The sequence below is a fragment of the Pantherophis guttatus genome, chromosome 1 (genome assembly GCF_059756535.1).
Source record: "Pantherophis guttatus breed Tessera chromosome 1, ASM5975653v1, whole genome shotgun sequence".
NCBI classification, from domain to species: domain Eukaryota; kingdom Metazoa; phylum Chordata; class Lepidosauria; order Squamata; family Colubridae; genus Pantherophis; species Pantherophis guttatus.
Window position 1 is genome coordinate 280,061,132 of NC_142063.1, and position 23,985 is coordinate 280,085,116.

General features: G+C 34.9%; 1 protein-coding gene across 15 annotated transcripts in view; it reads right to left on the minus strand.

The window, feature by feature from the left end:
• Positions 1-23,985, minus strand: part of CEP170 (centrosomal protein 170) — a 94,398-nt gene that overhangs the window by 18,999 nt on the left and 51,414 nt on the right. For 3 of the 15 annotated variants that reach the window (XM_060692378.2, XM_060692376.2, XM_060692377.2), the window contains exons 10-14: positions 17,882-18,031; positions 10,263-10,389; positions 8,188-10,023; positions 3,143-3,377; positions 895-1,072 (exon numbers count right to left, since the gene is read on the minus strand). In XM_060692378.2, the coding sequence (XP_060548361.2) occupies positions 895-1,072; positions 3,143-3,377; positions 8,188-10,023; positions 10,263-10,389; positions 17,882-18,031 (2,526 nt within the window). Of the gene's footprint in view, positions 1-894; positions 1,073-3,142; positions 3,378-6,105; positions 6,157-8,187; positions 10,024-10,262; positions 10,390-17,881; positions 18,032-23,985 lie in introns of all 15 variants that reach the window. The other 12 variants (XM_060692381.2, XM_087882982.1, XM_087882980.1 and 9 more) reach the window with 12 other exon arrangements.

Genomic DNA, 23,985 nt, shown 5'->3' on the forward strand with positions numbered 1-23,985 from the left:
ATACAAAATTTGAAAATAAGAAGTACAATTTCCTCAGATTGTACATGTCACTGTCGGGCCCTCTAATAGTACTGCCAAAGCAAATATGAGAACAATAGCTCAAGTTATTTTATTTTTTTAGAAAATATTTTTCATCTCTTAAAATGAAAAAAAAAACCCTCTCATATTCAAGAATTAAATTTTTCAGTGTAAAAGTAGCTGGTGTTTCATTTTATAAGCCTGAGGTAAGTTGGTATGAGATACACTGAGTAGGCCAAAGGCACCAAGTGAGTTTTCTATGGCTAAGCATAAAATTTAGTCTGGGTTTCCTGGTCCTGCTATAATCACTATAGCACACTTTTATGGCTATGAAAGTATGTCTGTTTAGATTGATTATTATGTACTGAGAGGGATTTAATTTACTTGCTGATTCTGAAGGTATGTCAATTTATTTCTATTGTTTATTATGTGTTGAGAGAGATTTAGATGGCTGATTATAGACTACTGAGAGGCAAAGATTAATGAAATGCAAAGCCATTTTAAGACCACTAATCATGCATAAATTTATTTATTTCACAAATAACAGTTTGTAATATCTGGCACTGATATATGCTTAAGGATTCTTTTTCACTAGGGAATATATAGGCACAGCTGTTGTATCTGTGCCTAGGATGAAAAAAAATACAATGATGTTATTACAAAACAATAACAACATGGAAGTGTGTTCAAAGCACAACTGTTTTCTGCACTGACCATAGGAAGAGATCTGCCCCTTAACTAGAAATAACTTTCAATCATTGCTCATCTAACTTTAAAATTAAAGAGAGAGAATGCTGAGATTCATGCACACAAGAGAGGAAGTAATCAAAAGCATGTCAAAAGAGTAAAACAAAAGAAATAAAGAAAAGAAAGAACCTTATGCATTTCTCCATGAAGATCTCCTACCTCTTCTCTAGTGTCTATGGCAGAGCCAGGGGTGGTGGCAGCAGTGCTTACTGTGGTACTAGGAGCAGTGCCTGATGAAGTCACTGAATCGATCTCTCCTGCTACATCATTGATTTCCCGGGCAATGAGAGCCAAATCTTGACTGATCCTGTTGATGATTAAAGTAGCATTAGTAGCACAAAGTAGGGGAGCTGATCAATATCAGAGCTTCTAGTTGAGACAATTGGAAACATGAAGCATTTTCTTAATTTTCCTTTTCAATGATTCCTCAAAATTAGTTGCAATATAACAGTGCTCTATGAAAACTTTACCTTTCTTCAACCACCATTGTATAAATCCACCTCCACCATTTTTGAGCTAGAATCCTTTATACTGCTTTACACTTGCAAGTACGCAGACATACTTATATATATATTTCAACCACCACTACCCTGTATTTTCTAACCTTATTAACCAAGGTTTTTAATTAGATTCTTTCACTAGAAAGATTGAAATCCAATATCTCATGGGAAAAAAATGTATTTGCATAATGTGATTCAATGCTCTACTTTTTTCTTCAAAGGCCTTTGCTCCTCAGATTTGAACTACAGGGTCCTCCAACTTTTGAAGTATTTTAAAGGGAATGGAGCTGCAGAGGAAATCACTATCATCCCATTCCATTGACGAAAACCATTCTTTTAGCAGGAGGAACTAACTGAATACAACTCCAGGAAAATATTTTTGCATATAATATTTCATCATAATCCTATCTCGGTACAATTGAGGGCTCTGTGCCCATGCTTTTTCTGCTCAGAGTCCATTCCCAGTATCATTGTTAACTTTGCTCATCTATTATTAGATCCCTCTTCCTCTTTGTTTCCCTCTCCTTAAATTTATCAATGTCTAAAAGTCCCTTGTCTTACATGGTCAATCTGTCTTTTGTTTATTAAATAGTTATAAAACATGGTCTTGGGGGGAAAATGACATGATTTAATTTAGTATGAATATGTATTCTGTATAAGCTATTCTGTGTTTTAAAAACTGGGTTTCACAAAGATCCAATCTGAGTATATATTAAATAATATGCGTTCTTAGAACTAATTAATATGCATTTTAATGAATAACAAGTTTGGTTGGGAATAGAAAACATTCCAATTGCTTGCCATGCAATATACAGTAATTGAAAAAAAATCTGAAATAATTCTTGTGTTGTGTTGACTGATCAATCAACTATTTGTGTGGTTAGGCAAAGGTATTGTCTTCAGATTAGGGAAGCCACTCTCAATTGAATTTTCAAATACTATGCAAAGCTATTCATACACAACATGCCAATCATTTAATCCAGAGTTGAGCATCATTTTTGGTCTGAGTAGCTCACACTTTCTTTAAGAGGTGAAGAAGGCATGGCAAGGAACACCACAGAGCCACCAGAGTTGGTGGTCTATTTTTGAAGTAGGGGGTGAGGTTAAGGAACCTGCTAAGGTATCCATTTTGTTTTATAATTTCCTCCAAAGCTGAAAAAGAATCTCAATTTTTAAGTTTGAGATTTTCTAAAGGAAAAAATAGTCCTAAAAGCATACTTTGATTGGTGAATTTTTTTTTTTTAAAAAAACTTTAATCAGACAGGAAACAAACCTACCCCCAAAGTTTGTTTTACTAAGGCTGCAAAAGAGGCACTGCAATTTAGGGGTTGTTTATTTGGGAGACATGAAGCCCACCCACTGTCCTTTATAGTCACCATCATTTGCTGAAGTATCTATGCAATGCTAGTAGTGTAAACAGACTGTCTAAATAAGCATAAATTATTTCAGTTACTTTTAAAGAAAATCATATTAACTTTTCCTCTGTTCCTAATCCTCTTTTGTGGAGAAAATCCTCAGAAAACCACTCAAGGACCAGTGTAGACCTTATAGCAATTCATGCCATAAAGTTGCATCAACAAACCCGTTACATAATTACTCTTCATATGGGGCTGTGGAGGATGGGGAAGACAACAACCTATACACAATGATGTCATGTAAATGCCACAACTTAGATGTCAGGGCACAAGTAAGCATTTGCATGCTAACATCACTGCATGTTGCCATTTTTTGGTATAATTGTGGTTTGCTGCAGACACTGCTGATTGTCCTGATGGTGCCAAAATTACAAGTGAAGGAGAGGCTATAATTAATGTCTTCTGCTTTTCAGAGAGTTATTATTTCTTGGAAAGCCTTTTTACAGGCTTTCAATTACAAACCTTGCTATTTCTTCTCGATGAGCAGTCCAATCACGAATGTAGTCCTCCTGTTCTTTTATCCTATGCTTCATGGCATTGCTACTTTGTACTGGTGTTCCAATGTTCTGCACACGAGTAGTTTTCAGGGCTGGAGAAGTACGTAGACGGGCATGTTTAGGAGAATTACGGTTTGATCCAAATTCATCTTCTGAGGTGGAAGCATAATCAGTAGGAAAGCGCCTCCATCTTGAATTTACTAAATTAGTTTAATTATTGAGAAAGAATTATTGTTGTATTTATTGCAGATAATACAATTACGACTTTAACAACATGACTGCATACCAAAGTTGCTTAATAACAAACCCCAAATGCCTCATTAAAGTGTTTACTGACTAATTTGAAACTAAAAAAAAAATAAAAATAGAATTTTGTTAAATAATAAAAACTAATTGACAAAATGTGAAAAAGAGTACTCTGTGTACAATGTTGAGTTAATAAGACTGAATATTAATATTAGTGTAAAATATTAAGACAATACAGTGAATCTGTATGTTTTTTTGCAAATCATGCCAATTTCAAAAAATGTGTAACTGCATATTTGACAACACATAGAAACATAAGTACTATTAATGGGATGATTTAGAGAAGAAAAACTATAATTTGTGTCATTTGAAATCCAGTTAGAAAATACTAGGAGATATTGACTAATTATTATAAGGGCACTTTTTGAGTTCACGGAGTTGTGAGGAAAACAGAGGTAGGAATATTGGGTTGTTCACAACCTTGTTTATATATAAAAATGGTGGGAAATAACAACAACAACAACAACAATAGAGATTGCTGTTATTTTTCTAAGAAAGAACAGTGGCAGATTTAACAAAGAAAATGTTCACTTCCACATAGACATTGAGAGCCACTAAAATGATTTCTCCTTTTTAAAGCATGTAAGGGAGGCTTATGATAATATAGCATCAATTCTTAGCGATATAACAATACAGTCGTACCTTGGTAATCATTGTTAATTGGTTTTGGGAGCGCAATGAGTACCAAAAATGATGAGTGCCAAACATATTTTTCCCATAAGGAATAATGTAGTGAGTCATAAGGCAGCCGACAATGACAAGTTCTAGCCTGTGCGTTGAGTACCAAACAAATGATGAGTACTGGGATAAAATTTTCACTTAAAAATGTGTTGGGTACCAAATTTGATAGTTTCAAAGCAGTTGAGTACCAAGATACCACTGTATTTCCAAAAAATAAAAAAGATAAAAAACCCACTAAGAGAATTTCAATTATCTTTGCTGTCAAGCGTGCTTTTTATCAATTGAGTGAAAGCTTTGTTAAAGTCAATGACAACTGCAGGGATTCCAGGCCAGGTGAGGAAGAGTTGATTGAAAGAGTAAAGGTGATTTTAGTGTGCTGGGTTTTTATTGTTGACACTGCTCTTGGGAAACAGGATTCCACTGGAAAAAAAACCAACCCCCTCCCCAATACCAGGGGAGTAAGTATATATGAAAATTTTACCAGGAAAGAAAGAATCTATGTCTCCCCCTGGATAAAGTCCTGAATTAGTCTTTACCTGCAATAAAGTATTTACCTTTCTTAAAGTCATATAATCACCAAGTGCCTTAATTTCATAGAATCATAAAGCTGGAAGGACCTTGGAGGTCTTTTAGTCCAACCACCTGCCCAAAGCAGGAATCCTTATACCATCCTGGACAAATGGTTATCCAATCTTTTCTTCAAAACTTCCTGCAATGGAAGACCCACAATTCCGGGAAGCAAGCTGATTAATTATTCTGTCAGGAAATTCCTCCTCATTTCCAGGCTGAACTTCCCTCTGACAAACTTTCACCCGTTGCTCCTTGTCTTGCTCTCAGGTGCCATGGAGAGAATAAACTGATCTGATCTTGTTTGGTTTTTCAACCAAACAGCAATGTTCAAATCAAACAAATTATTTACTAAAGTCATAAAAGGGATGACTCACACCCTGGTCAGCCCTTCTTTATTCTCCTACCATCTGAAAGGAGATATAGAATCATAGGCAGCCACACAAACAGGCTGAAGAACAGTTTTATCCGTGGGCTGTCAGACTCCTGAATGAAAAATAACTCTACAACAACATAGCATGATTGGCTTGAGGGGCCGGCACAACGTGCAATAAGTTCACATAGGACTGAGTGTTTGTTAGTAGGATTCACTGGCCTAGGGATTTTCTTTTTGTCTTTCACTGTGAGTTGTACTGTGTTGGGGGGAGGGGGGTGCACCAAGGGAGGCTCAGCCAATCTCATTGTACACATGTTGTACTCTGACAATAAAGGTTTGAATTGAATAAAGCCAGAAAAAATGAAATTGTGGGGCATTGAAAAGTGGGTGTCTTGTCTGTTCAGACTGGTTAAGTGCAGAGGTGACACTTCTAGAAACTTAAGGGTTTTTTTTTGCTGAAAGTTTAAATAATGGGCATAACTGTGACTTGTAAATGAAGGCAGATAATCCTTAAATGAGTTTGGAATGAGTGCACTGAGGGAGCTCCACCAATCTCATTGTTCATATGTTGTGCACTAGGAATAAAGATTTGGTTTAGGAATATAGATTATTGTCCTATTTAAAGAATGGAAAGCCAGATATGACTATCATATTTTCTTTCAAATTTACCATGATAATTCTAATAAGCTTGATTTAATATCAAATTCTCAACATTCCCTTTTTTTTTTTTACATTTAATAAGCAGGGGTCAGTTCTACTGACTGTAAACACGAAGTCATGGACAGTTCTGAATAGAGTTCAATCATCTTGGGTTAAGTATATCTTTGAACTCAAAATTCTTCTATACCTTCAAATTGCTTATTCCAAATAAAATTCCAATTAGTTTTTTTAAAATACATATTTAAAACTAGCTCTGTAACTCAGCATTGTACAACATGAGTATTTAGAGAAAAAAATAGGGGTGAAAATTTTAAAATACATGATGTCCAGTACTCTACCACTGTAAGTTTCAACAGCAGGATCTGGGTCTGGAAGAAGATGATATATCTCTGTGTACAAAAATGTGTTATCAAGTTATTGACACATACGGATTTAATGCATTTGTCTTAAAGGTAATAATTAAGTTAATTCCACCACTTTAAAAAGATGTGGAAATAATAGGAGCACTACTCACACATTTCAACTCACTAAATTATTTCTGGCATTCAATTCAATTTGAAAATTTAAGTATCAATCTATATTGCAGCGAGGAGAATCACAAATGTATTTTTAATAACAAATTATTTGGAACAACAACAGTTAAAAAGTGGTACTGTCTATGTATAGTTAAGATAAAACTTACTCATACTTACCAAGTTTTGGGAGAAAGTAGTGCAGTGTATATGATTGTGTGACAAATACTAAACTTTTCAGAGGATAATATTCTTTTGAATTACATACCTAGTGCATAGAATTTGACAATTGGAGAACATAAATGACCAAAGGTGCTTTTCCAAAACTGAATTGATCCGAAGAAGCTTCGTGGATGAGAAGTGATACATTTTCAAAGAAAAAACAAGAAAGTCCAGTTGCCTTTTGGAAAAAGCACCTTTGGGACAACCATGACCTGGATGATTGAGAATCTCCATAAACAGGCTGATTTGAGTTTAAAGGGTAAGAAAAGAAGAAGAAGGCTTTTCATGATAAACTGTTCCTATTGCCTCCTTTAAAATGATGTGAGTCAGTCATTTTGCTACTGTATTTCAGTAACACAATTTTAGGATGATGATAGATTGCAAATAGGTTGATGGAAGCCACAGGCAATGCACTGTGGATGCCCAGCCTTATTTTAGAGTGGTGTAAATTTTTTTGATGCTTCTGCTATTAAGCTCAAATGAAAGTCCTAAAGAAATGAAAACTGATTTATAAATAACCCCAGTGGATTAACTGAAAGGATGCTTAAACTACAGTATATCACGCTCAGAAGTATGTAATAAGACTTCCATCCTGTAGTCAGATTTTAAATATGCCTATGCATGCACAGCAACTTCCTCTTCAAGTTATCACAGCTAAAACTGTCACACGACCCCCCGTGATTTCATAAATCTTTCAAAGCAGCAGTTGGTATATTCTGAATAGATAGTGTGACCTTAAAAACATTAATGCAAATGTTATCCCTGTAGTAGTTCTTCGAATTCTACCCAGAATGTTGATAATTAAGCAAGCTTTATAATTATCATATGGCACAAGAGTAGTATTTTGCAAGTATGCCTGTTTCCATTTATAGTACCAGTCACATGAAAATTACATGTCTTTGATGCAGACTCCAATGACTACCAGTAGCTGTATGAAACTGAGTAATTGGGCAGGCCACATACAATGCTATTATGTAGAACACTGCAACACAAAATTAGGTCACTGCAGTTTAGGTTCAACATGAATGAACCGTAAATGTCAGGTCTGGGAAGCAAATCTACAATCCAGAATCCTTTAATCTTTTTTCAAATCCTCTTGTAGTGAAAAAGCATACAAATAGTCCTCAACTTACAACAGTTCATTTAGTGACCGTTCAAAGTTACAATGTCACTGAAAAAAGTGACTTATGACCGTTTTTCACACTTGTGACCACTGTAGCATCACGTGACCAAGATGATATATCTCTGTGACCAAGGTTTGGATGCTTGGCAACTGGTCCAAATTTATGATGCTTGCAGTGTCCCGGGATCATGTGATCCCCTTTTGCGATCTTCTGATAAGCAAACCCAGTTTCATTTAACAACCAGGTTATTAATTTAACAACTGCCATGATTCACTTAACAACTATGGCAAGAAAAGTCATAAAATGGGGCAAAACTCACTTAAATGTATTGCTTAGCAACATACATTGTGGGCTCAGTTGTGGTGGTAGTTTGAGGATACCTGTACTTGGCTCTTTGTGTGTGTGTGTGTGTGTGTGTGTGTGTGTCCTAATGCTTATTGTTTAATTTGACTTAATATTTTGCACGAGAACAAGCACAAATTTTAATAGCCACATGACCAAATGAAAATGGAAAGTGCTGAAAAATGAAATTATTAGAGATAAGATGGAAAGTATCTCATACCTGATGGAGAGTTATGGGCTGAAGACAGAGATTTGGATTTGGAATCTGATAGACGAGAAATGCTGTTAGCTCTAATTCTAGGAGAAACTTTAGTACTGTCTGCTGGTGGTGTTAATCTAATGCCACTTCTAATTACGGTGTCTGAAGTACGAGATGTAGAGCTTCTAGTTACTGTTGCTTCAGAGTCACTTCGTGCCGATAAAGACCCAAGTCTGTTTCTCCGTGGCTGGGCAAGCAGATCAATTCTTGAAATATTTCTCCTTCCTGATGGAGGCTTAGATGTAGAACTCGTAGTCGATACCTCAGAAGCAACTGATGCTTTATCTGCATCTGCAAGTTCACTATCTGACACTTCACCAAGCCGTGCTCTCCGTAACAGTGAAGTCCTTGTAGGGCGAGGCCTTGGAAGAGTGACTGACTTACTGACTTGCCCAGTTGATGGTGAAGAAGATTTCAACTTAGCTAATTTAATTCCTTCCGTTTTGGAATGCAAATGTTCATCTGCTGAGGTAAAAGGAGTCCTTCCGTGTGATTTGCCAGAACATGTTTCCTGGTCAGAAGATAAAATATCAGAAATAGCAGAATGAGGTACACTAGAGGTTTGATCATCATCTGTTAAATCTACGGAGGGCTGCCTTATTCTTCCACTACTCTGTGCAATCTTGCGTGCATCACCCCTTGAACTAGCTTCTGAGGAGCGGCCTTTTGTTTTCTTTTCCATTTTGTCACTGGCATTTGAACAAGATGACTTTAAAATATCTTTTGAGGGAGAACTAGTTGAACATCGATCTTTATAGAGGGTAGTAAAGCTTTTGCGTTTCTGAGTAGTTTTTCTTTCACTGTCTCCGGTAACTAAACTAATTGTACTAGCAGTATCCACATCTGATTCAGGTGAAATGGAATTGTCTCTATTGTAGCTGGGAGTGTCAGGTCCTTCATCTGTTTTATTTTCTTCGCGCAGCTTTGCCTCAAGAAAAGCCATTACAGCTTCCGTATCTTTTAAAATAAGAGTTGTATCTAGACCAGGATCTGTTTCCAGTGAATCACTCTTCTCACTTGCTCTGTTGGTAGATGTTAAAGAAATTGATGGAGTAGTTCCTTGTTTATTAATATGAGGAATTAATTCTATGGGTATATTTGCACTTGGTTTATCTATAGTAAAGCTGCCTTGTCTTACTAATGGCTTTGAGGCTTCCTTCTTATCTCCGCTAAGTCCTTTAGTTGGTTGCAATTTGGCTTCCTCGGCTTTCCTTCTTTTTACTTCACTTTGTGCCACTTTAACTTCTGTTTTACCTGCACCACGCCCTGATGCCTTTTCTTTCATATCCAATTTATGGGAAACAGAAGATTCCTCTCTCCCTTTTTCAACCTGGCCTGCAGTTCTTGCAGAAGATAATTTAGCTGGGATCCAATGTGTCAGCTCATTTTGTTCTTGCTGAATTTTAGTTAAAGATTGCTTTACCATAAATGTTTCTTTGCCATTTTCATTTTTCTCTTTTTCAGAAGAGAGGCAACTATTGGAGTGAAAAGCCGTCTTATCTACTTTAGGAGAAAGGCCATTTATTGTCCTGCTCACTTTAGTCAAGCTTTTATCAGTGGCGTGTCCTATTTCTTTTTGAGAATGAGTTGGGGTTTCTTTCTCTTGAAGTTCTGTGTCCTGTTTTTCACCTATCTCTGATCTGTGATGGGCTGTAACTTTTGTTTTTTGTCCTTCGATAACAGCAATTTCCTCCTTTGGCAACTGGGGGAGTGTCCTCCTTTTTCGATCTAGGCTGGTTAAAGAGGTAATTGAGCCAGAACTTCTAATTGACAGGCCAGATTCATTGATGTCAGTATCTAAAATCAAAAATGGAAACAAAAGTTAAGCAGGAATAGACAAAATTAAAGCCTCTTGTCACACACACTATTCAGATTTAAAAATTAAAATGTAATGCAATTTATGAGATGGTTCCATAAGAGTTGTGTAAAAGTGAATCACTGAAAAGAATGAAACATATTAATCAAACCCAAAATGTGACTAAAAAAATAATTGATTGATATAGTATAAAAAGAGCTGTGGGTATTAGATGTGGTACCATTTTCTAGATGAACAAGCGCAGATGACTCCATCCGTACTTCATTTTCTTCATGTTTTGTATGATTAGCAGCCAGACTAGCCCACTGTGACACCCAGCGCTTGCTTCCAGATGTGCCAGTGCTTTCCTAATATGGGATTTTAAAGAAGATCAGTTACACACCCAATAAAACCAAACAATCTAATCAAAAATTTCCTATGGTAAATATTTACAGGATCAGGTCTTATGCACTTTAAAGTAGGAAGCTGAAAAGTTTAAAGAAAATTAAGATATAAAACAAATTATAATTGTTTAAAAATCCACACTGTAAGAGTAAATTTATAATCTTACCTAGGAAGTATAGAATAACTCAAAGTGGAAAGTTTGCTGAGAATGAGGTAGAGTACACATGAGCCAATAAATGCATAAATAAATAAAATAATATATCAGCATCAGTTTAATATAGTGTTTTAAAACCAGTGTATTCATTTTTTAAAAAGATCAACTGTTGGTATTTTATCATTTTGGTTAAAGCTCTGAGAGTCTTTCAATAGATTCAGACCAACTGATTTTTGGAAACCCAGATTTTGGAAAATCAGTTTTACTCACATTATCAGAATAAATTGGGGGGGGGGGGAGAGAAAGGAAAGAACCAATAACCCAGAAGCCAGGATATGTGTAAAAATCCACATTTGGCATACATGAAATAAGTCTGAATATTCTTTCTCTTTTCTGAATATTTTTTCTCTTTTCTGCTTTCCATTTCCATTGACAGAATAGTTCCTATTTCCCATGAGTTTTCTGGAATGTTGGATGAGCCACTATTTAAACTAGGACTAGGAGTGTCCAATCCACAGTTCATGAACAGTTTGTAATGCAGCCCCACAAGATTTTATAAAAAATATTTAAAAAATAAACAAAATCAGTTATTTATATACATTATATTATATACTTTATATGTGGCCTAAGACAATTCCTCTTCACTCAATGTGGCCAGGCAAACCAAAAGCTTCACAAACCTGGTTTAAACATTGACTGAAAGCCAGGATTACAAACAAGATTCAATAATGGTTTGAAACACTAGGAAGGTGACAAATTTACAGTAGCAGTCACTTAGTACTTTACCGCTGATCAACTTAATCACCTACGAAGAAATCTAAATGAATAGTTTTGTGTGAACCATTTCTAAATAATGGCAAAGGTACTAATATAAATTATCACACTTATCATCACATAAGATATTGTTGTACATTCCAATATGCATTATTGACACAGAATACAAATCTGTTATGGAGTTTTAAGAGTGTTGGCCAACCTTCTGTATTTTATCCAGAAACAAACAGCCAGACAGCGCAAATGCTTTAAGAACAAGTGTAATATGATCACTTTGTACTCTTCCTGACTCTAACCTGACTGTTGAGTATTACATCAATTTAAATTTTTAGACCATAACATTTTAGTATTGTTAAGGCCAGAGGTTTCAATTTTCATCCACCAGAGTATTAAAGTCCCTTTCTGAAAGGGAACCAAATATTTAATATTCCTTTTAAATGTTTAAGTATCTGCCCATCACACAGAAAATGATTCTGGGCACTAACAAAAACAAAAACAAAAACTACAAAACCAAAATACATAAAATGGCTAGCCAAAGAGTCATGCAGAGAACCAATATGAGCTCAACTATTCTCCTGGTCCTGACATCCAGGAAACAGTAGTACTCACTCGAACCTGAAAAGAATTCATGGTTGTTAAATATGAGCCCCCCCGCCCACCAAAAAAAATCCCATTCTCCTGAAAGCATTATATTTAAATCTTTGAGGGATCAATAGTAGAATTCTGGGAAGGGAAGGGCCAAGCCAGCCCCTCATGTTACAAAGCATCTGATAGGTTTAGTAAGTACACACATGCAGAAAATTGCTTCTTTAAGCTTTCAAAGGCCTGAATTCTCTGCCTAGCCACATCCAAGTTGGTTTTTCCTCCAGCTACATTCTATTAATCCATCTGGCTACTTTAGCTATCATAGCCCACCTGTGTAATCTGATGCCACCTTGGTCTTTGTTATACTGACCAAGTATGTTTCTATACGCAAATTGTGAGGATCTTTATTATTTTAGGCTGATCTGATATTATAGAGTCACAAGATCAGGGTTTTTTTTTTACAAGATTAAGTTAACTCTGTAGGCCTGAGATATTTTTATTAGGGATCTTACCAGAGACATATAATAGAGAACTGCAATATTTAATTGTGAATGTTTTAACAGCGGCTAGAATTGTATTTGCAAAAAATTGGAAAGGAGAGAAAATACCCACTGATGAAGAAATTATTTAGAAAATGATGGAGTGTGCTGAAATGAGTAAATTGACATTTGAAATAAGAGAACAGGAAGATAATCATTATTATTTGATATGGGGTTTGTTTTATCGTTGGATAGAAAATAAAACATGGAGATGAAATATGATACATGAAGTGAAATTAAGATAAAATGTATAAAAATTTGTTTTTTGGGAAAAGAAACATGTGTCATATATCGATATTTTGAAGATTTTGTGAGCACAAAAGGAGGCTAACAAACAATTACACTGTCTGTAATTGTTTGAAAAGATGATGCTTTTATGTTGTTTTTGTTTTTGTTTGAAAATAAAAAATTCTTGGGGGAAAAAAAAAGATAACTCTGTAGGCCTGATAAATAATATGGCCACCAGATTGGTAATTAAATTGCTCATTATGTTTACATTTCCATCAGATTAATCTCCCTTTCTCTATAATGCTCTGCAAAACCAAATCTTTTACTATCTGTCCTGGTTCCATAGAGACCTTGCCCACATCAATGGAATACTTAAAATACACACACATAGTGTTCATCCCAGCATCAGAAAATTCTTATCATATTATCTAACTCAAAAATTGGCTGTAACTCCTGAAGTAGCAACTAGCTTTTTTTTCTGACAGCTGCTTCCCTAAGTTCCACAGGTAGAGCTTAAATCCCTTACCCAATTGATTCTGATACTCATCCAAGAATATCACTCTTACATCACCTTCCAAAGGAACAGCATCAAAAGAGGGCTGACCTCATTCCAAGGATCAGCCAACAGGTAATTACCAAGCATTTCCTGGAGAGAACCACAAATTGATGTGCATTGATAGGCAATGAGTCCACCACTTTAGGACATGCATCCCAACTGGTGAAACAGCAGGAAGTAGATGTAAAGTATCAGAATATTTTGCTTCATCCATTCCTCTGATCTTTTCTGTTGCACCTCTTGCTTTCTTCTTCTGGAATAAATTGTCCCGGCAGGTATAAAATTCAAGGGTTTTATTGTATTTTGAAGGATATCAATCTTCATTATATCAGTTAATGACACAGATAGTGTGTTACCATTTGAACTTTTCTCTTTGGGACAGTACACCAAAGGGGATCAGTAACAGAATAACAGTGTTGGAAGAGACCTTGGAGGTCTTCTAGTCCAACACCCTGCTCAAGCAGAAAACTCTATGCAGTACCATTTCAGACAAATCTCTAGTGTTGGAGCACCTACAACTTCTAGAGGCAAGTATTTTTCAGACTATAAACCACACTTTTCACCCCCAAAAAAGAGGGTGAAAATCTGGGTGCGTCTTATAGTCTGAATGTAGCCCTGCCCACCTGCCGGCCCCCACCCTTTGGCCTCTGCCTCCCAGCAATTTACCTCCTTGCAGCAAGCAGCTCATTTCTGCTTCAGCACAGCCTAATTAGCACAAGCAGTTGATTGTCGGTTAGTTCAGCTTCCCGACCCTCAGCTGTTTCAGGCTGCGGGGATTGCCATTGCCTATTGCCGCGCGGGCCTCCTGCAAGCAGGCAAATTGCTGGGAGGCAGATTTTTTTTTTCTTGTGCTAATCAGCCTGAAAACGAAACTAAAGCAGGCTGTTTGCTGCAAGGCAAATTGCTGGGAGGCAGAGGCAGAGTTATTGTGAGTGTTTTGTGAGTCTTATTTTCTTCTTTGTGTCCTTTTATTGTAAAATTTCTGTCTAGAATCAACAATTAGCTGGAATTTAAAAAGCATTTCACTAACTTAATTAAAATGTTACCTGAAGGAAAATAAAGAGAGAGGGAAAAAAAGCTTTACATCTAACAGATTGCGTGCTGAATAACTTACTGATTCTGATTACAATACCAATCTATGCAAAGAAAAAAACTTAAAACAGTTCCAAACTGGTAAAATTTCATATTATTTCCCATATCCATGCACTAGTGTATATCTTGTTTTCCTCCCCAAAAAAGGTAGGTCCGTCTTATAGTCCGGAGTGTCTTATACTCTGAAAAATACGGTAATTGTTCTGTGAGGAAACTTCTCCTTAGTTCTAGGTTGGTTCTTTCCTTGATTACTTTCCATCCATTGCTTCTTGTCCTGCCTTCAGGTGCTTTGGTCACAGTCACAGAGCCAAATTTCAGAAAAGCCAGAGAGATGTGAAATAAGTACCTGGATAACAGAGAGAGCAAGAGTACGCAGCTCTGCAGTGATCCAGGTCTGAAGTTGGGGTGATTATAAAGTTTATGTTATATCACATAGCACCTGTTAGCAACTCCTTAAAAGAGTACCATCTTTCTCTGGGTCAACATAGATGCTATGGTCCACTCCCAGAAAAACAGTCACTGGATTTTTAAGGAGGTGTCAACAGTGGTTCATGCTTACTGAGGTATGCTCTGAATCATATTTTCCCTTTTGAATCTGGTTATCTGCAGAATAGGAACTCTGTTAGAGTTTAAGAAAGATTTATTTTGGCTCTACTCAGCACATCAAGCCCCTTCTTTGTACTGAACATGCCAGAACACATATTACAATTAATACGTATGGAGGGTCACCTATTATTCATCTGAGAAATGTTTACAATGAACAAAATGCTACCACATGAACTGCCTGGAGAAACTAGATTCTTCAGGAATGCCATATTACAAATATGGAATAGATACAAATCAACACTATACTCAGATATACTTTTATGGGCCTCAGCCCAACAAGCGTTTTATAGAAAAATAAAATAGCAGGCAAAGAAAAATGGTTAAAATATAAAGATTTGTTAGTATTGGAAAAAGTAGAGCTGAAAATGAAATCAAGAGAACAACTGACTGCACAGGGGTTTAGTTTTCAATAGTTCTCATATGCACAATTAAGAGAAAGATATAAAAAGGTATCACAAATAGAATATGATAAAATTTGAAAATGAATTATGCTCAGATGGTGAACATGTGACTGCTAAAATGTATATGCTTTTGTTTAGATTTGAAACAAAAATTCTACTTTATATTGCATTTCCTTCAAATGATCAGACTGGCACAAACCACGAAGGCCTAAAAATCTATTCTCAAGACAAAATAAAAATAAAGGGGAAAAATTATATTAAATTTCAAAAGCAGAATGAAAGTGTACATTCCAACTAATTTCTTTGAAAAGTTAATGTTAAGTAAAAGTTAATGCTGCTTTTGCTGCATTCCTAAAATATTCAGGGAAAACATACTGAAAGTCAATAATTTCTTGTTACTTACACCATATGTCAGTTTCAGAAATGCAGAGTTTTAACTCCTGAAAAGCTTAGATCCCATGATTCCACACATTAGATTCTTTTTGTTTACTTCAAGATTTATTTTGGGGCCTAAAAACAGCTGGACTTTTATTGATGATATTCATGTTAAAGGACATATGGAATATGTATATATGGGTTGCTATGGATATGTTATGGAGTCACTTACTACAGATTCTAAAGGATATTAACATTCTTTCAATACTAATAAAAGCTCAAAATATGTTCTGCATTTTATAAATACAAAATATTTATAACAATGATATGTTTAACTATCCTAATAGTTCAGTAAAACACATTATCTCTAATGGTCAAATGAAAAACTATGGACAGATGCAGAGGCTTCTAGCTCTTCTCAGTTACAAAAATAAATTATGGAATGTGGAAAAATAGATAAAAATTGATAATATGTTGTGTTAAATAATAAACTAAAAACATTAAAAATAAACTAAGAAACATCTAAAATCTGATAATGAAAAATTAATACTTAAACTGAAAGTAAACCCACAAATTATTATAAATTGTTTGCAAAGCTCAACTCACATTTGAGGGAGACTGTTCTTGAATAGCAGTCACAATGTAGATGAATGAATGCAGTTTGGCATCTGCTATATTCATGTCAGGGCTAGGCAAATTATATTATTCACAACCAACTGCTATCTTACTAACATGGCAATTTGATATTTGTCATAAAAATTGCCTGTTTTAATGCTATTTAAACAGTCAATAGATTTTTCAGACAAACATGTAAACCTAGATACATTCCAGGTTTTATCATTCTCTAAAACTCAAACTAGACCAAATAGGCTTTCTTTTAGAATTTAATTATGATAGTTTAGAAACCTAAGCTATCATACTTGCTTCCACTTCAAAATTTTTCATTCCAAATTATGAATGTGCGGGATGTTTATTAGAATAGTACCATTAACCCTCAAAGATTGATTTGAGAAAACAGCAGTGATTGGTTGGCTTATGTACACGAAACTGCTTTAAGAATAGCCTAGATTTCTAGTTTGGAAAGGTTGATAGGAATTTCCCCACTAGTGTTAGGATGGGATGTATAACATCTCTGAATAACATTGAATTAATGAAAACCACCACCATTTCTGATGCTTCCTCTCCTTTACTAAAGTCTTATTGTCAATTTAAGCTACTTTAAATCAGTATTTATTACTGACTTTTATCTTTTTAATTATTATTTATAAAAAATATCTTAAACAAGAGGATAAAAATAGATATACTATTAAGAGAGTTTAGGATAAAATTTATTATATAGAAATATTGAATATGAAAATTAAGAGCATCAAGATTACATTCTAGAAGATAAAGAGGAGATTGAAGTTTTGTAAGAAAAGAAGTATAAGCAAAATAAAAACAAAAGTGCAAAAGAACATATAAATACCAAAATAAGAATGTTTGAGAATAACACATAAGGGCTATTAATTTATAATGTTAATTATGAAAAATGTAACCGTATATCATAGATGTTAATGTAACAAGCCATCTTAAGCTTTGGATATGTTTCTTTCCATCATATTCCTTTAAAACAGATGAATACTGACATCTGTTGATATGCGGTTTAGATCTGCATGTGTGCAGAATTTTGGATGTGAAAAATTATCAACAAGTTTTAGTGTAGTGCTATAGAACGTTTGAAATTTCTTCCAAAAGTATGACACAATTTCCATCTGGAAACAGCAAATTCTTTTCATCTCTGCTTTGTTTCTGCAGATATTTCTTTGACTTGTAAATTTTTTCCAATAACTATAATCAAATAATAAAAGGAATGGTAATATTTATACAACAAAGCTAGTATTTAGGTTCTTTCAGTTTCCAAAAATCCTGTGTGTCAGTGCTATGGTGTATATGCAGATAGAATAGCAACAGAACAAAAGCAAGTGTGAGGATAGCTTTTTAAGAACTAAGAGATTATACATAAGCTCTAATAAAGAATAAAGAAATATTACTATTATATAATAATAAAGTATTTAATAGCTCTTACTAGCTACTTAACACTGACTCTAAAAAGGTCCTCTCATTTAATGGAAGGAAAAAGAAGACCCATCAAAATTTGATTTCTACCTCTGTATCAAGAAATCCAGTTGTACTCAGTAGTCTTTTTTCTTCAAGCACTATTGTAGCAGAATTAATAGCCCAATCTTTTACTAAATCTTTCTGGCTTTCGTTGATAACAGGCCTATTATAATCCTGGCTGTCATCCACTCCAAAAACCTGAAAACAAAACAAATCATCATACATTAACTGAAAGCCTCCTTTGTAGTGTCCAATGGGAATGCACGGGTACTGCCACTAATATAAAGCGAGTGCTTATAAGGCTGTTTTTTTTTTAAAAAGACATAGTTTCACAGTTAATTGTGACACAAAATCTTATGAAATGATTTGCTATTCAAAGTAGAACTGATGTGTTCCAATTCTAGAGATTCAAAATAATTATTAATATTTTCTTTGAATGAAATCAAAATATGATCCTAAGGAGCCTTCCTTTAATACAAGAAGACTTTCTTGCCTCCGCTGCAATTTCTAGAGTATTTCCCAAATCTAGTGAAACAGATTAGAGAAGTCCTGGAAACAATTTTTAGGCTTTGTGAGGGCTTGTTGCAGAAAGATGGATAAATTGTTTCTAGTGACAGAAATATACCACTGGATTGCACCCATAAAATCAGTCTCACCTGAATATATGAATGCTGTAATTTTAAACAAAATAAGAATTACTTAATAAGAAATGTTTTAAGTAATCCTTTTGTGCCTCATGTACTGAAGCTTTTGATTTGTGTGTAATGTATAAAGGTAAAGGTTCCCCTCACACATATGTGCTAGTCGTTCCCAATTCTAAGGGGTGGTACTCATCTCCATTTCAAAGCCAAAGAGCCAGTGCTGTCCGAAGACGTCTCCGTGGTCATGTGGCCGGCATGACTAAACTTCAAAGGCGCACGGAACGCTGTTACCTTCCCACCAAAGGTGGTTCCTATTTTACTACTTGCATTTTTTACATGCTTTCGAACTGCTAGGTTGGCAGAAGCTGGGACAAGTAACGGGAGCTCACCACATTACGCGGCATAATAATAATATAATAATAATAATAATATAATATAATAATGTATATCATGTGCTTATTACTGCATGGATTAAATGATATATTCTGTTATGAAAGAAATGGACCATAAAAACTAGATACATTTCTGTTCTTGCTCCTTTAACACCTGGATGAATGCTTGGCATAAATGTATGGAATCCAAGCAATTAAACTTTGCAATAACAATGACATCAGTGAAGATTTGTAAAAACAGCAATTAGTGCTACTGCTCCAAAAGATATTTTTATGTGGCACTGAAATTATCTGGCAAGAATTAGATCTGAAAAGTATCTTCTTCTATCCAGGGATTAAAAAGTACCAGATTTTAAAATTTCATGCAAATTTAAATATGTACTGATTTGAAGAAAGAAGCATATGTCTTTAGAAAAACTCTAAACAATATATCATATTTAAATGCTTATTGTAATAAGTATTTCATTTTATTTTCTTTTTTTTTTAAAGTCATGTTGTTTGATTTCTTTTGTTTGTGTGTTTGTTATGTGAACCATCCGTTAAAATCTGAAAGCTGTGACTTTATAAAAGCTTTCACCTTGGATAAAATCCTCTACATAAGGAGATGTCATACATTTGATGAAAAGTGTATATTATCATACATTTATACTGTAGTAGTGCCACAATGCTCTTCTTTTTATTTGTCATCCTGAGGAAGAACTTAAACCACCTTGAGCACAAACAGAAAAATCCTTTTTTTAAAACTTAAGTCTGTTTCAGTGGAGATCAGCTTAAAATTCTCCACATTTAATATGTGCAAATTGCATCAACTGCTTACTCCAACCTATTAAATCCTCTCTATTCCACAGCATGTTTCTAAGTATTTGCTTTGCCACAGAAGACACTGATAGGCTTTTTAAATGCTGTGCCATAATCCATCACATTGTATTAGTTCCAAACACTCAAGGGATTCAGAATCAAAGGAAAGTATAAAAATTATTTGATATAGCATGGGGAGCCATAATTCAAAATGTTAAAAAAGGTAAGTGAATACTATTTCTGAGCATTCTTAAAATATTAATTTGGATCTCATGCTCAACATTAAAAAGTGTGGATTTTTCATGTATACATACATACATACATACATACATACATACATACATACATACAGGTAGTCCTCGAGTTACAAGTTTGTTTAGTGACCTTTCAAAGTTACATCACTGGAAAAAAGTGATTTATGACCGTTTCTCACATTTACAACCATTACAGCATCCCCATGGTCATGTGATGAAAATTCAGACGCTTCGCAACTGACTTATATTTATGACGGTTGCAGTACCCTGGGGACATGTGATCACCTTTTGCGACCTTCTGACAAGCAAACTCAACGGGGAAGCCAGATTCACTTAACAACCATGTTACTAATTTAACAAGTGCAATGATTCACTTAACAACTGTGGCAAAAAAGGTCGTAAAATGGAGCAAAACTCACTTAACAAATGTCTCACTTAGCAACAGAAATTTAGGGTTCAATTGTGGTCGTAAATTGAGGACTACCTGTAAAGTCTTGCTATTTGCTAATAAAGTGCCATTGCATTTACATACAGTATATGTTCTAGTATCATATGGAAAAAATCTGTATGCCACATGAAATTTGGGGATCCTAAATATTGAGATTTTGTGAAGAAAAAAATAGCAATATATTTCTCCACATTATACATATATTTTCTAGAACTAGGGTGCTTAGCACTTCATAAGGATGCACTTATGCAAAAATTATAAATATATTTCCTAATTAGAAATGAAGTTACATCACTATCTATAGCTTATTTTCAGTTCTATCTTTGTTTATATGAGACTTTTAAAAGAACTAGAACTTTATCATTTCTATTAAAGAATACTCCCCAAAGTCAAATTTGAGTCTTTCTTAACAGTATGGAAATGGTGTGACATAATCTTCTGGGATTTTTTAAAAATGTTTTTAATGTTTAATTTTAATGTTTTTAATGTTTAATTTTTCTTCCTAATACACACTATGGCCCGGGTAAGTAGTAAGAAAGTCTGACTGTGTTTATTTTTCTGAGCATAATAAATAATTTTGTTAATATTTACATCTTTGATGTAAAGCCATTCACAAGATAAGCATGCATGCAAACATTATACTGTTACTGAAGTTTAAAATTAACAGAAAACCAATGATATGGTTTGGATTAAAAGAGTGACTTAATTTAATAACATAATAGGATATTATTCCTTCCTGAGGGAAGCTGCCTCACTTCAGCATTAATGATTTATAGCTACCTGGTAAACTTTCCTTTTTAGGACTGGATTTTGGTAAGCTGCTGTTTATCTGAGTATACTAAACTGTTATTTTTATTTTTCCATTCTTAATATTTGGGAGTTCTTTTTTTTTACTTTTCTATTTTTTTTTTGTTCTGATATTTACCTGAGAATAGTCAAAATGGAAACAAGGGCTTATTCCTAGATTTTCAACAATTTCTCGTTACTATGAAGTATAGTGCCAAGTCAGATCTGAGATACCTACAATCTACAATTGACAACTGCAGCTGAAATGCATCCTGAGGATCTCTGCTCTCTCCAATAACTAACTTCAATAACTAGTCCTCAGGTTATTCTGGCAATTGGGATCAGGATTGCTGGTAAATGACGCGGTCATGAAGTATAATGACCGTTTTATCGTTCGCTGTTCACCGCCCTGAGTCCCTCAGGAATAGGGCGGTATATAAATTTAATAAATAAATAAATAAATAAATAAATAAATAAATAAATAAATAAATAAATAAATAAATAATGTCAAGTGACTGCATTGCTTAGCAACAACAATCCCCGTAGTACCAGTTGCCATTGTAGCCTGAAGATACACGGGTCTTTCTCAGGAAACCAAAGTCATGGAAGTTCCAAGTAAATGCCGGGAGAGATCACATGTAATCTAAAACAGGTAAGTCCCAGGTAAGGAGTATGGGGCTGCTGCAGGGGAGTGGGAGAGGCTGGGGGAGGGCTTGGGAGGGACAGTGCAGGTTGTGCTCGAGTTGGGGGATGGCAGGGGAGAGGGTGCTATGACCTGAGTACGGGAAGCTGGAGGGATATAGCAGGAAGTGCACACAGGAAGACTGAGGTGTAGATGGCATGGCATGGTGCATGTGCAGAAGTTCTAAGGGAGAGATTACCATGACTTGAGACCTTCCCTAACACCTTTCCCATTGAGAAGCTGGTAGGGAAGGTCACAAATGGTAATCACATGACCATGGAAACCGTCATAAGTGCAAGATGGTTGCCAAGCATTCAAATTACAATCACATCACAACAGGGATGTAGTGACAGCCAAAACTTTGAGGATTGGTCATGGTTGCTGAATAAGTGGTCAGCAAGAAAAGACTACAGCTATCTATCTACACATGACATTCATATATATTTTCAGAAGCCACACGATAAATAAGGGTAGGCCCTACTTAAATAAAAAATACATATTAAAACTATTTGCCCATTAAATAAGGAACCTATTTGTAAAATTCATATATCTATATTTTCTCCCAGATTTCCTAAAAGGGTAAAATAGATGGAAAAAGAACCATGCATATTATATTGTACATGCAGAAAAGCAGTATGTTAAATCAAAAATGAACTTTCTTAATGTTATTTATTTTTTCTTGTTCAACATGAAACACAACTTCAGAAAAACATATAATTTCCCTTGTGTGCTGGAAGAAAATTTAATATTCAGCCTTTTCTTTTAAGCAACATTACTTGTATATGATTTACATATACTTTTCATTAGTTGCCAGCAAAAGCAAAAATTTCTCTATAAAAATACAGTTTTATACACATGCCTTGGCTGTTGAGTCTATTTCCACATAGGAAAGCTAAGTGGTGTGTAGAAATTCCTTCCAGACTTTGCATGTCATCATGGTTTGGCCTAAATCTGAAGTAAAGAAGTACTTGGAAGGCTGAAGGCAGATAAGCCTGTCCTACGCAACTTCATCATCCCACACAATTTGAGCCCTCATGCATCTTAAGAAACACTTGAAAAGGAAAAGATTAGAAGTACATTATGTTCTTTGTTCACAGGATCACTTATTGGGATCTTGAGCTATCCATATCCTTTTTATGCAGGGAGATATATTTTCTGAGAGTCAGATGGTATATGAATTTATTAAATTACCGGTAAATTTAAAAATGTTTCCAATATATTGCATCAGGAACGCATCCTAAGCACGTAACAGAAATTTCAGAGCTTCATAAAAGAATTCAGGAGAGGCATGCTCTGGATCCCCTCAGTGAAAGAGTCACATGGTCACTTTTTGGATTCATGCCTTCTCTATCATAGCATATTTTATATTTTATCACTTTTTCACCACCCTCTAGGATGAACAGTCATATAAATCTGTTTAATACATAAATAACTATGTAAAATACATATATTTAGATATACAGACATCGACTCTGAAATAGTATCTATTCTATTCCCCTTTTATGAAATTAATATGCATCTGGTGCCCAGGCAAGTCATCTATCTAGCCAAACAAATCTGTTTAATTTCAAGAACACTGCTCTGTCATGAATCTCATATAAAATGAGTCCCATCCTCAAGATAGGTCTTTAAATTATTCGTAATTAGGACTGAACATATCCTTTGAAAAAAGTGGTTTGTAATGCATTCATTTTTATGTGGTCCTATTGATCATGATGTTCAATCAAGTCCCGATTCTTGGCGATTCTATGCACCACTTCTCTCCTCATTTTCCCAGTCTTGTATGGCTTCTTTTAGTTGTTTTATGGTTTGGCTAGTGTTGGCTTTAATGTCTAGCCACAGTGCAGCCATGTTTAGTTGCCAGACTAATGTCCTTGCTTTTCCATACTCGATTCATGTTCATCACTGCTGTGTGATCCAGGGCAATTCAATTTATTTCTGGACTGCCTTTCCTGCTTTGATCAATCAATCTTACTTTCTAAATTGCCTTCACTGCTTTGATCAATCTGCGATTCTAAGAAGGAATGCAGTCTTGCATATATTCAATCTCTTCACTGTCAATTCTAATGTATTCTGTCTTTTCACCATCAATTCCAATTTTGACACTCACGAATTGTTATTTTGACATTTGCTTACAATGAGCTTGGTGTT